Source organism: Odocoileus virginianus, chromosome 27 (assembly GCF_023699985.2).
Source record: "Odocoileus virginianus isolate 20LAN1187 ecotype Illinois chromosome 27, Ovbor_1.2, whole genome shotgun sequence".
NCBI lineage: Eukaryota > Metazoa > Chordata > Mammalia > Artiodactyla > Cervidae > Odocoileus > Odocoileus virginianus.
In genome coordinates, this window is record NC_069700.1 from 24865889 (window position 1) to 24878037 (window position 12149).

At 46.8% G+C, this 12149-nt stretch overlaps 1 protein-coding gene across 2 annotated transcripts in view; it reads right to left on the reverse strand.

Moving 5' to 3' along the window:
- Positions 1 to 235: 235 nt before the first annotated feature.
- The window catches only part of RUNX2 (RUNX family transcription factor 2), a 250764-nt gene continuing 238850 nt past the window's right edge, over positions 236 to 12149 (reverse strand). For both annotated transcript variants that reach the window (XM_070456355.1, XM_070456354.1), the window contains one exon: positions 236 to 1494. In XM_070456355.1, coding sequence (XP_070312456.1) covers positions 917 to 1494 — 578 coding nt within the window. In that variant the 3' untranslated portion in view covers positions 236 to 916. The remainder of the gene's footprint in view (positions 1495 to 12149) is intronic.

The following is a 12149-nucleotide window of genomic DNA, read 5'->3' on the forward strand; positions in this document are numbered from 1 at the left end:
GGATGGCCAGTGACTCAGTTGCTGCTCCAATCACAAAGCAAAGGGGTGGATTTACCAAATTCAGGGAGGTCTGGGAGTTTTAGAAAAGAATCATGAGAACCTTTGAAAGCTTGTTCTTCACAAGTGCGAGAAAAGTTGAAATAAGCCCCAAGGAGTAAAGGAGGTACAGGTAACTGAGAACAGAAAGAGCAGGGGAAGGAAGAAATGTGGCGCGGAAAAGCCAACACCCAGAAAGTACATACAAAAATCTTGTTTATTACACAAAACACTTTCTTATTCATAAGAAAGACTTAAATACCCCCCTTCTCCAAATACATCAGATTTTTCTCACTTCTCTGTTTTCCAAACCTCTCAAAATGTGGTTATTATGAGAAAAAAGTAAACTTATTTTTCCCAAAATAATTTTTTTTTAAATGTGAAAAAATCACCAGAGATCAGATACAGCATCAGCAACTCAAGAGAAGAACATTGGATCTGCCCTTGAACTACTGCTTATGTAATGTGCTGTAGACTTGCCTTTCTTCCACAATTCTCAGAAGTCACCAATGGGGATGGGAAGGGATGGTTCTCTGAGCCTTTCCCAGGGTCCCACCACTGTCTTAGGGCACTTGTCCTGCCAGGAGCTCAAAGCCTTAACCAAACCAAGAGAAGGACATTTGAAGTGCCAAGAGAGCTCCAAGGAGCCGGGTGGGCATGAGAGAGCTGAGAAAGCCTCTCAAGGCGGAGAGTGTGAGAAGCACCATCATTTTAGGTTGACATGCCAGGGGAGGTCCATGCCTTCCAGTAGGCAGGTTGAGCAGAGTAATCCTGTCCTCCGCTGGGTTTGCTGGGCCCAAAGGTGACTCAGGCAGCGATGCCTGGGGCATTCGGGATCCCCCTGCGCGCGGCTCGGATGCACAGTCGCGGGGCGGCCCCATCACTTGGCATCTGGGGCATCCGGCGGGGTCGGCGGCTGCGGCCCCAGGGACGAGGCCAATTTGGTGAGGGCCCTCGCGATGACGTCCAGGTGACCGTTCATTGTCCTCAGCTCCACCAGGATGTCCCCAACATTGGCTTCCAAACTGGCGGAGGCGGCAGGCCTGGCGCAGGGCTGCGGGGAGGCGCGCAGGTCCTCAGCGGCCTCCTCCCTGCCCGCGGCGCCAGGGCGCGGGGCGCGGGGCCCTGGCCGATCGCGCTCATCCCCGCGGGCGCCTGGAGGGGTGGCTGAGGGGCCGCTGGGCAGCCAGTCCAGGAGGCGCGAGACTGCCTCCGGGGACGAGGCAACCACCGAGTGGAGGCCGGCGCGCCTGGGGGCGCCCGAACCCGAGGCCGGGGGTGCGGGCGCAGCAGGCAGCGAAGGCAGCAGGTGCGGCAGCGCCGGGGGCCCCGGAGAGAATGCCGAGGGCTCGCAGGACGACGAGGGGGACGGCAGCGCGGCAGTGGAGGGGCCTGGCTCCTCGGAGGAGAGGAACAGGGTGGTCGAAGATTGGGAATCCAAGGTGCTGGGCTCTGAATCTGGCAAGGAAGAAACGAGAAAGGGTCACTGGGGCTTTTATTGACTTTGCCCAACTCCCTGCTAGGGATAAAAGAGCTGAGTTAGAAGGTAGAAGCGTATTTCCTAACCCCCAGACCGAGGATGGAGTAAGGAAGAGTGGGTTTCGGGAACACAGGAAGCTGGAAGCAGGGGAGACCATGGAGTCCAGCAAGCAAAGCATATTGGTGAGTAAGGCTCCCCGCCCATCCCAGGTCCAGACCTTGCACTGCTGCGAAGTCAGGAGGGGGCTCCAGGCAGGGGTGGGAGGGAGCAGTCTTGCCAAGGATGATAGGTCAAGGCTGTAAAAGGAGGGCCCCCCTCCTCACTCTCTTCAGAGGATGTGTGGTAAGCAGAGGGCTTGGTCCACGGTCCCAACACAGCCAAGCTCTCAAGCGGGGACTGAAAGAGTTTGGGGCCAGGAGCTAGATCTTACTGCCGGTTCCCGCTCTGCCAGAAAATGCCATGGAGCCATGGGCCTGGCCCATTGCCCTGGAGAACTTGGTTTTATTTCCTCATTTGTACAGAGAAGGTGGGCCCAGTGACTCCCTCCCACCCCCAGGTCCCTACCAGGACTGATCAACTTGCCTTCAAAAGTCTTCAGCTCGAAGCACAGGTCTCAGAGGGCTGCACGCACAGGTTCTACAAGCCTTTTATTGCTAGTTCTCCCCTAATCCCCTGAATTCCCAGGTAGAAAGTGGGTGGCAGATCTTTGTGACTGGGTATGGTAACAAGGTTTACCAACCTCAGATCAAAGGACCCACCTCCATGCCAACAACCTTAACTCAGCTGTTTCGGCCACCCCTTTCCTGCCTTTGGGTAGATGGCTAGTGATCACCCTGGAAACAGTTCTGAGTTTTACTGGAGTCAAGTCTCTGAGGTCTTGCTCCCCAATTCCAGCTGGAGTGTCTGCTCTTGGCTCTCCTCCTTGGCACCCACCTTTCTGCCCTGTCCTTGAGGGGAACCCCTTGAGGGGGTTCCAAGGCTTTCCAAGACAGACCTCGCTTTGATGACCTCAGCCTGTTATCTTGGGGGGAGGGCGAGGAGTGATATGATGACAGAGCCAGTGAGCAAACACGTTCCCCGTTGCCTGTGAACATGTGTGCTCTCGCCGCCCATCATGGGTGAGCTGTTGCTTCATGTGTGATCTGGGTCTGGCGGAGACTCAGAGCAGCGCTAATCATCTGGTGAGAGCTTATTCCCTCATTCTGACATCAGCGCCCAACCACGTCCTTGCAGGACTCACAGACCCCAGATGGTCCGAGGTCCAGTCTGGGTGGTTGGGAATCTGGTCTGATGGGAGCAGAGAAGCAATGGCTCCTTGGGGACCACAGGTGAGGAGAGACACCCATGTGCCTGCAAATTCCTCTGCTGGAAGCTGCATAGGTGCTCTCTGCTCTTGGCCATCACAGAACTGCCTCTCGTCCTCTGAAACTTAATTTCCCCCAGTTTCTGTGATGATCTTCTTTTGTAAACCAAGAATCAGGACACTTCTGCACATGTTACCTCCTGCGAGTTGAAAATGATCAAAGCGAAACCCTACAAACTCTTGGCGCTGCATTTACTTGCAAAAGATGTTAATAAGTTTCATACATCCAACTCTTAGAGCAGGCAGGAGGCCTTTATATTTAATCAAATAGAAGTCTCACATGTAAAATGAGATAGAAGCAAGCACACTGAATGCTCTAGCACCGTGTTTCCTGAATTTTCATGTGTGGACCACTCCCCCGGGCATTGTTAAAGGGCAGTTTGTGATTTGGCAGGTCAGGTGTGGGACCTGAGACTCTGCATGTCTAGCTAGCTCCCAGGAGACGTGGGTGCTGCTGGTCTGGGTACCCCACATTGCATAGCAAAGGTGTAGACCAAATATACAAAGTTGGCAATAAAGCTTAGGGCTCACAATCATAGAAATTAGAGTCATCAGGGGTACAGGGGAAACCTGGAAGCCTTATATGATCATGAAGGTAGTAATAATGCTGATGACCTCATCTGGCTATCAGGGGAATAAGAGAGGTGGCCCCTCCTGTTGTTCAGTTCAATCGCTCAGTCATGTCTCACTCTTTGCAACCCCATGGACTGCAGCATGCCAGGGTTTCCTGTCCATCACCAGCTCATGGAGCTTGCTCAAACTCATGTCCGTTGACTCAGTGATACCATCCATCCATCCCCTTCTCCTCCTTCCTTCAATCTTTCCCAGCATCAGGGTCTTTTCCAATGAGTCAGTCCTTCACATCAGGTGGCCAAAGTATTGGAGTTTCAGCTTTAGCATCAGTCCTTCCAGTGAATTTTCAAGACTGATTTCCCTCAGGATTGACTGGTTTGATCTCCTTGCAGACTCTCAAGAGTCTTCAAGAGCATCAATTCTTCGGCACTCAGCTTTCTTTATAGTCCAACTCTCACATTTCATACATGACTACTGGAAAAACCATAGGTTTGACTAGACGGACCTTTGTTGGCAAAGTAATGTCTCTGCATTTTAATATGCTGTCTAGGTCGGTCATAGCTTTTCTTCTAAGGAGCAAGCATCTTTTAATCTCATGGCTGCAATCACCATCTGCAGTGATTTTGGTGCTAAAAAAACATAAAGTCTCTCACTGTCTCCATTGTTTCCCCATCTATTTGCCATGAAGTGATGGGACCAGATGCCATGATCTTTGTTTTTTTAATGTTGAGTTTTAAGCCAATTTTTTCACTCTTCTCTTTCACTTTCATCAAGAGGCTTTTTATTTCTTTGCTTTCTGCCATAAGGGTGGTGTCATCTGCGTATCTGAGGTTACTGATTTTCTCCTGGCAATCTTGATTTCAGCTTGTGCTTCACCTAGCCCAGAATTTTGCATTATGTACTCTGCATATAAGTTAAATAAGCAGGGTGACAATATACAGCTTTGACTGCTTTCCCGATTTGGAATCAGTCTGTTGTTCCATGTCCAGTTCTAACTGTTTTCCTGACCTGTATACAGATTTCTCAGGAGGCAGGTAAGGTGGCCTGATATTCCCATCTCTTTAAGAATTTTCCATAGTTTGTTGTGATCCACACAGTCAAAGGCTTTGGCATATTCAATAAAGCAGAAATAGATGTTTTTTCTGGAACTCTCTTGCTTTTCTATGATCCAATGGATGTTGGCAATTTGATCTCTGGTTCCTCTGCCTTTTCTAAAACCTGCTTGAACATCTGGAAGTTCATGGTTCAAATACTGTTGAAGCCTTGCTTGGAGAATTTTGAGCATTATTTTGCTAGTGTGTGAGATGAGTGCAACTGTGTGGTAGTTTGAACATTCTTTGGCACTGCCTTTCTTTGGGACTGGAATGAAAACTGATCTTTTCCCGTCCTGTGGCCACTGCTGAGTTTTCCAAGTTTGCTGGCATATTGAGTGCAGCACTTTCACAGCATCATCTTTCAGGATTTGACATAGGTCAACTGGAATTCCATCACCTCCACTAGCTTTGTGCGTAGTGATGCTTCCTAAGGCCTACTTGACTTCACATTCCAGGATGTCTGGCTCTGGGTGAGCAGTCACACCATTGTGGTTGTCTGGGTCATGAAGATCTTTTTTGTATAGTTCTTCTGTGTATTCTTGCCACCTCTTCTTAATATCTTCTGCTTCTGTTAGGTCCATACCATTTCTGTCCTTTATTGTGTCCATCTTTGCATGAAATATTCCTTTGGTATCTCTCATTTCCTTGACGAGATCTCTTAAAGAGAGTCTTTCCCCTTCTATTGTTTTCCTCTGTTTCTTTGCATTGATCACTGAGGAAGGAAGAGCAACTGTCTCCTGCTGTTAGTTTGATGGTTTTCTGGCAAAACTTTGAACCAGTGAGCACTGGCTTAGGGAGGGAACCATGAAGTTTACTTAAGGAAGAAAGCCCCTCACCATTGTTTCAGCTAAAACTTAAAAGATTTCTGCAATGACCACGCATGGACATGCCTTGTCTCGTCACTGCCCTTTAGCAGAAAGGGACTGCTTCCTCCTAAGCCTGTAAGTCAAGGTCTTCTGAGTACTTTCTGTTCAATCTTATGCTGAGTCAGACTGAATCATTTCTTGGCTGGTAACTATGTACCTTGAAAGGGGACCTTTTCTATCTTTTTTACACCCACTTGGCATCCCCTGTCTCAACCACTTAGACCCACCAGCCTAGGGCATAGGCTTTCCCTAGGGGAAGCCTACAGATGAGGTAAACTGTTCAGCTGGCCACTGGAACCCATGATTCATTTGCAAATAAACCCTTCTGATCGTCCCCTAAAGCACGTTTCTCTTGCTGCCTTCCCCTTCTCAGTAAGTGACCTTCCCTTAGTTTGGCCAAATACCCAGGACCATCCGTCTCTTCCCCCTACTCCCCACACCCAGTCTGCCAGTAGTGATTGTAGGCTCTGCCTTCAAACTGTATTTAGCATCTGATCAATTCTCACTGGCTCCAGGCAGTGGCCCAGCTATTGGTGACTGAGCTGAGAACAGAAACCAGGGCTCCTGAGTTCCAGGCCAGTGTTTCCTCCGCCACACACTCCAAAGCTTGAAAAAATAAAAGTCGCTTGGTCACATACTACTCTTTGCAACCCCATGGACCCACCAGGCTCCTCTGTCCATGGAATTCTCCAGGAAAGAATACTGGGAATACTGGGAATGGCCTGGGTAGCCATTCCCTTCTCCAGGGGACCTTCCCAACCCAGGGATCAAACCCCGGTCTCCTGCATTGCAGGCAGATTCTTTACCATCTGAGCCACCAGGGAAGCCCCAGCCCCAAATCTTACTCGATTCAAATGCATCATTTAGAATTCTCCCCTGGCTCTACTGTGTATCCCTGGCCCTTCTGGCCATTTTCCACCATTTTCCCAGGAAAAGTTTTTGGTACTTGAGTCCTAGCCTCTTTTTTTCAATGTAAGATAATAGCTATATTTATTCAATAAATATGCCATTCAACAGATATTTAGTAAGCACCTACAATATTCTGAGCAGAATGCTCCATGGTGTACAAAGCCAGATCTAAACCCTGACGTCATTGTGAGGGCAGAAAATAATCAGATAATTGCATAAACAAACACATAATTGCAACAGTTATACAATCTACATGCTATAAGCATCTGAAATAAGAGACAGAGTTTGACCCAATTGAGGAGGATTCCCTAAGGAAATGCTGTTGGAACGGAGTTCTGAAGGATGAGTAGTTAAGTATGAAGAGGGGAAAATGTTGATGAATGATCAAGGGCCTGAGGCAGAAGGGAGTGTACGTGGGACTCCCAGGGAAAGCCAGTGTGCTGGGAGTGTTTAGAGCCAGGGGAAGGAAGTGTGAAGTCGCATAGATGAAGTTCAGAAGGACAGTAGGGGTCAAGAGACATAGTATATGATAAGCACTGCCAGTGATGTTCAATATCCATTCTCTTCTTCCTTCTTTTCAGCTGGTCATGGCCATTTAGAATAAAAATTGTAGTCTTTAGCCTCTCTTCCAACTAACTCTAGCCATGTCACTGGGCAGAAAAAATGTCAGTAGAAATGCTATGTACAATTCTTTGTTCCTGTGCCTAGGTTTTGGTTGCAATGGCTGGTGCTCAAGCAGTCCCCTTGGACCATGAGGTAGAGAGCACATGCTAAGGATGAAAGAGCAGAAGACTGAATCCTAGATAATGTAGAGGAACTGTTATGTAAATCCTAGTTAGTTCAACTGTAGCTTTTTTTATAAGAAAATAAAATCTCATCTATTCAAATTCTGTTAAATTGGGTTTTCTGTCACTGACAGCCAAACCAAATTCTGATAAACATGGCCTTGTCGAACTTGTTGAGGGGTTTTGTCATTATCTTATGAGGAATGGAAAACCTTGGGAAAGTGTTAAACGTGTATGTATGGGAGACAGAGAGACAGAAAGAGAGATGATCAGTTTTGTATTTTGAAAAGCCCACCCGGCTATGTTGGGCAAGAAGTAGACAGAATGGAAGCTGGGGACACAAGTCAGGAGGCTGCAGTTGCAGGTGAGAAATTAGAAAATGACAGTGGTTTTTGCTAGAGATGCAGAGAAGCAGACAGATGCAAGAAGCAGCTGAGACCCAGAGACCTTAGGATTTACTATCGCCAGGGATGCAGGAGGTGGTGAAAAGGGCATCAGGGAAATGGGTGCCCTCCTGGCTGCTGCTTCAGTGCCAGGTCCCAGAATTCTGACTCTTGAAGGCAACTTTCCCTTTCTTGTTCTCTGGAGTCTGGGTGGCCCCTTCCCAATCCATACCCAGCCCTGCAGCATAGCTCAGCTCTGACACACCTCAGTAGAGGCAGCCCGTGGGAACATTTTCTCAGGAGCCTGGAGGGAAGAGAAACGGAGTAGCCTTGGGCGGGGAACCAGAGAAGCAGAAGTCTGTGGGAAGAGGATGAAACCTGTCTGGAGGAGAAGCAACATCTCTCAGCACTGCAGCCGGGCCCTGGCCTTTGATGGTTCAGACTTGGCTGGGCCGCCGCCTGCTGCTTTCAGAAACCCCAGCACACAAAAGGGAGGGTGAGTGTCTGATGAACTCAACCCAATAATATTCACTCCTTTTATTTTCCAGAAACGTCATGAGGCCCACAGGGCAATCTTCTGGTTTTAAGACCTGGTGAGTCACGCCTACAAATACCTCTGACTCAGTGTGATCTCAAGTTCCCACCAGGCATCTCCCAGGAACGTGGCTCAGCAAGAGAGCTGGAGTGGGGCAGTCGGGCAGGGGAGAGCAGGGTTGGTGTTTCTGGAGGGGGTGAGAAGATCGTGGGATTGCTGACTTGACACTGACCGTGCTCCCAGTGAGAGCTGGCATTGACAGAGTTCTCCCTCTCTTCAAGCCATGTTCTGAGTTCTCTCTTCCAGTCTCCATGGAATATTATGAGTTGGATTCTGCTCTTTATCCCATTTGACTGTGGAGGAAACTGAGGCTCTACTACATTCAGTACCCTGCTCACGGTCATCATGTGTGGAGGAGGCCACGTGCTTTATGGGGTTTGCAAGGATAAGACGAGGGCTGAGGAGAGCCTCCATCTGTGCAAGGTTGGCCACACTCTGGGCTGATGATTTGCCACCTTGCCTGCTTATTAAAATCACTTGGGGAACTTTGTAAACACTATTGATGCCTCAGCCAATTCAGTCATGATCTGTGGGGATGGTGTTCAGCCATCCTAGATTTTCTTTTTTTTTTTTTAATTTATTTTTCCATTTATTTTTATTAGTTGGAGGCTAATTACTTTACATCATTACAGTAGTTTTTGTCATACATTGAAATGAATTAGCCATGGATTTACATGTATTCCCCATCCCGGTCCCCCCTCCCACCTCCCTCCCCACCCGATCCCTCTGGGTCTTCCCAGTGCACCAGGCCCAAGCACTTGTCTCATGCACCCAACCTGGGCTGGTGATCTGTTTCACCCTAGATAATATACATGTTTCAATGTTGTTCTCTTGAAACATCCCACCCTCGCCTTCTCCCAGAGTCCACAAGTCTGTTCTATACATCTGAGTCTCTTTTTCTGTTTTGCATATAGGGTTATCGTTACCATCTTTCTAAATTCCATAGAAAACCCTAAAGACTCTACCAGAAAATTACTAGAGCTAATCAATGAATACAGTAAAGTTGCAGGATATAAAATTAACACATAGAAATCTCTTGCATTCCTATACACTAACAATGAGAAAACAGAAAGAGAAATTAAGGAAACAATACCATTCACCATTGCAACAAAAAGAATAAAATACTTAGGAGTATAACTACCTAAAGAAACAAAAGACCTATACATAGAAAACTATAAAATACTGATGAAAGAAATCAAAGAGGACACAAACAGATGGAGAAATATACCGTGTTCATGGATTGGAAGAATCAATATTGTCAAAATGGCTATACTACCCAAAGCAATCTATAGATTCAATGCAATCCCTATCAAACTACCAATGGTATTTTTCACAGAACTAGAACAAATAATTTCACAATTTGTATGGAAATACAAAAAACCTCAAATAGCCAAAGTAATCCTGAGAAAGAAGAATGGAACTGGAGGAATCAATCTTCCTGACTTCAGGCTCTACTACAAAGCCACAGTCATCAAGACAGTATGGTACTGGCACAAAGACAGAAATATAGATCAATGGAACAGAATAGAAAGCCCAGAGATAAGTCCACGAACCTATGGTCACCTTATCTTCGACAAAGGAGGCAAGGATATACAATGGAAAAAAGATAACCTCTTTAACAAGTGGTGCTGGGAAAACTGGTCAACCACCTGTAAAAGAATGAAACTAGAACACTTTCTAACACCATACACAAAAATAAACTCAAAATGGATTAAAGATCTAAATGTAAGACCAGAAACTATAAAACTCCTAGAGAACATAGGCAAAACACTCTCCAACATAAATCACAGCAGGATCCTCTATGACCCACATCCCAGAATTTTAGAAATAAAAGCAAAAATAAACAAATGGGACTTAATGAAACTTAAAAGCTTTTGCACAACAAAGGAAACTATAAGCAAGGTGAAAAGACAGCCCTCAGATTGGGAGAAAATAATAGCAAACAAAGCAACAGACAAAGGATTAATCTCAAAAATATACAAGCAACTCCTCCAGCTCAACTCCAGAAAAATAAATGACCCAATCAAAAAACGGGCCAAAGAACTCAACAGACATTTCTCCAAGGAAGACATACAGATGGCTAACAAACACATGAAAAGATGCTCAACATCACTCATTATCAGAGAAATGCAAATCAAAACCACAATGAGGTACCATTATACACCAGTCAGGATGACTGCTATCCAAAAGTCTACAAGCAATAAATGCTGGAGAGGGTGTGGAGAAAAGGGAACCCTCTTACACTGTTGGTGGGAATGCAAATTAGTACAGCCACTATGGAAAACAGTGTGGAGATTTCTTAAAAAGCTGGAAATAGAACTGCCATATGACCCAGCAATCCCACTTCTGGGCATACACACCAAGGAAACCGGATCTGAAAGAGACACGTGCACCCCAATGTTCATCGCAGCACTGTTTATAATAGCCAGGACATGGAAGCAACCCAGATGCCCATCAGCAGACAAATGGATGAGGAAGCTGTGGTACATATACACCATGGAATATTACTCAGCCATTAAAAAGAATTCATTTGAATCAGTTCTAATGAGATGGATGAAACTGGAGCCCATTATACAGAGCGAAGTAAGCCAGAAAGATAAAGACCATTACAGTATACCATCCTAGATTTTCAAAGTGTGTTAGTCACTGAGTTGTGTCCAACTCTTTGTGATCCCACTGACTTTAGGCCGCCAGGCTCCTCTGTCCGTGGAATTCTCCAGGCCAGAATACTGGAGAGGTTTGCCATTCCCTTCTCCAGGGGATCTTCCCAACCCAGGGATCAAACCTAGGTCTCCTGCAGTGCAAGCAGATTCTTTACCATCTGAGCCACCAGGGAAGACTTATTAACTTTTATTTATTATTTATTTTTATTTACTTTTAATTGGAAGGTAATTGCTTTATAATACTGTGCTCATTTCTGCTGTACGTCATCATGAATCAGCCATAGGTACACATGTGTCCCCTCCTCTTGACCCTCTCTCCCACCGCCCACCCTATCCCACCCCTCTAGGTAGTCAGAGAACACAGGTTTGAGCTCCCCGCACCATACAGCAAATCCCACTGGCTATCTGTTTTGCATATGGTAATATGTATGTTTCAACGTTACTGTTTCATTCATCCCTCCCTCTCCTCCTCACACTGTGTCCACAAGTCTGTTCTCTATGCCTGCTGTCTCCATTTTTATAGTCTTTATTCAATTTGTTACAATATGGCTTCTGTTGGGATCTTAGCACCCCAACCAGGGATGGAACCAGCACCTCCTGCCTTGGAAGGCAAAGTCTTAACCACTGGACCACCAGAGAACCCCCCAAAAGGACCCCTTCTATAATATAACACTAATACACAGCTAGGGTTAGTCAACAAAAGCAATTCTTACACAATTTCCTATTGAACCCTGACAGTGACCCTCTTGCCATTTGCAAACAGAGAAATTGACGTTCACAGAATTTGAGTAGTTTTACCAAGCCCACAGCTGCCAAGACTTGATCTGTATCTGTCTGACTCCCACACCATTCGTGTCGATTCCATTCTCGCTCATATCAGGGCCTTCTCCACTTTTCTTTATGTAGATTTCTTTTTTTAATTTGCATATTTTGTGTTCATTTGGAAATACTGTTTAGGCCAGCTTTTGGAGCACAGCAGTATAGTCTAAAGCCGCTGAGCAGAACAGGCTGGCCTAGAGGCCTCTGAAGCCATGGCATAGCTTCATCCAATCTCTGCTGCTGCCAGTGGGCCAGGACCTTTGAAGAGATGCCCAGTAGCCCTGACCAGGATGTGCTCGCACTCTCTCCCAGGAGAACACTGCCCACCCACTGGAGTGTCAGGCCCCTGCTAGGCCGCCTTCTGAGGATCAGAAGGCCCAGCCCAGGGGAGATCTGTGGTCTCTGTTTCCAGCAACACAAGTGCCTTCCCAAGGGTGACACGGGAGAAGTCATCACCCTTTACTTACGTGTGAATCATCCAGCCTCCAGTTTCCTAATGGCAGAAGGCTATGCTAATGAGAAGAGGTGTTCGTCATCAATCGACTTAGTAAAAAAGTAGTTGGGAAGGCAGAAGGGCAGGCAG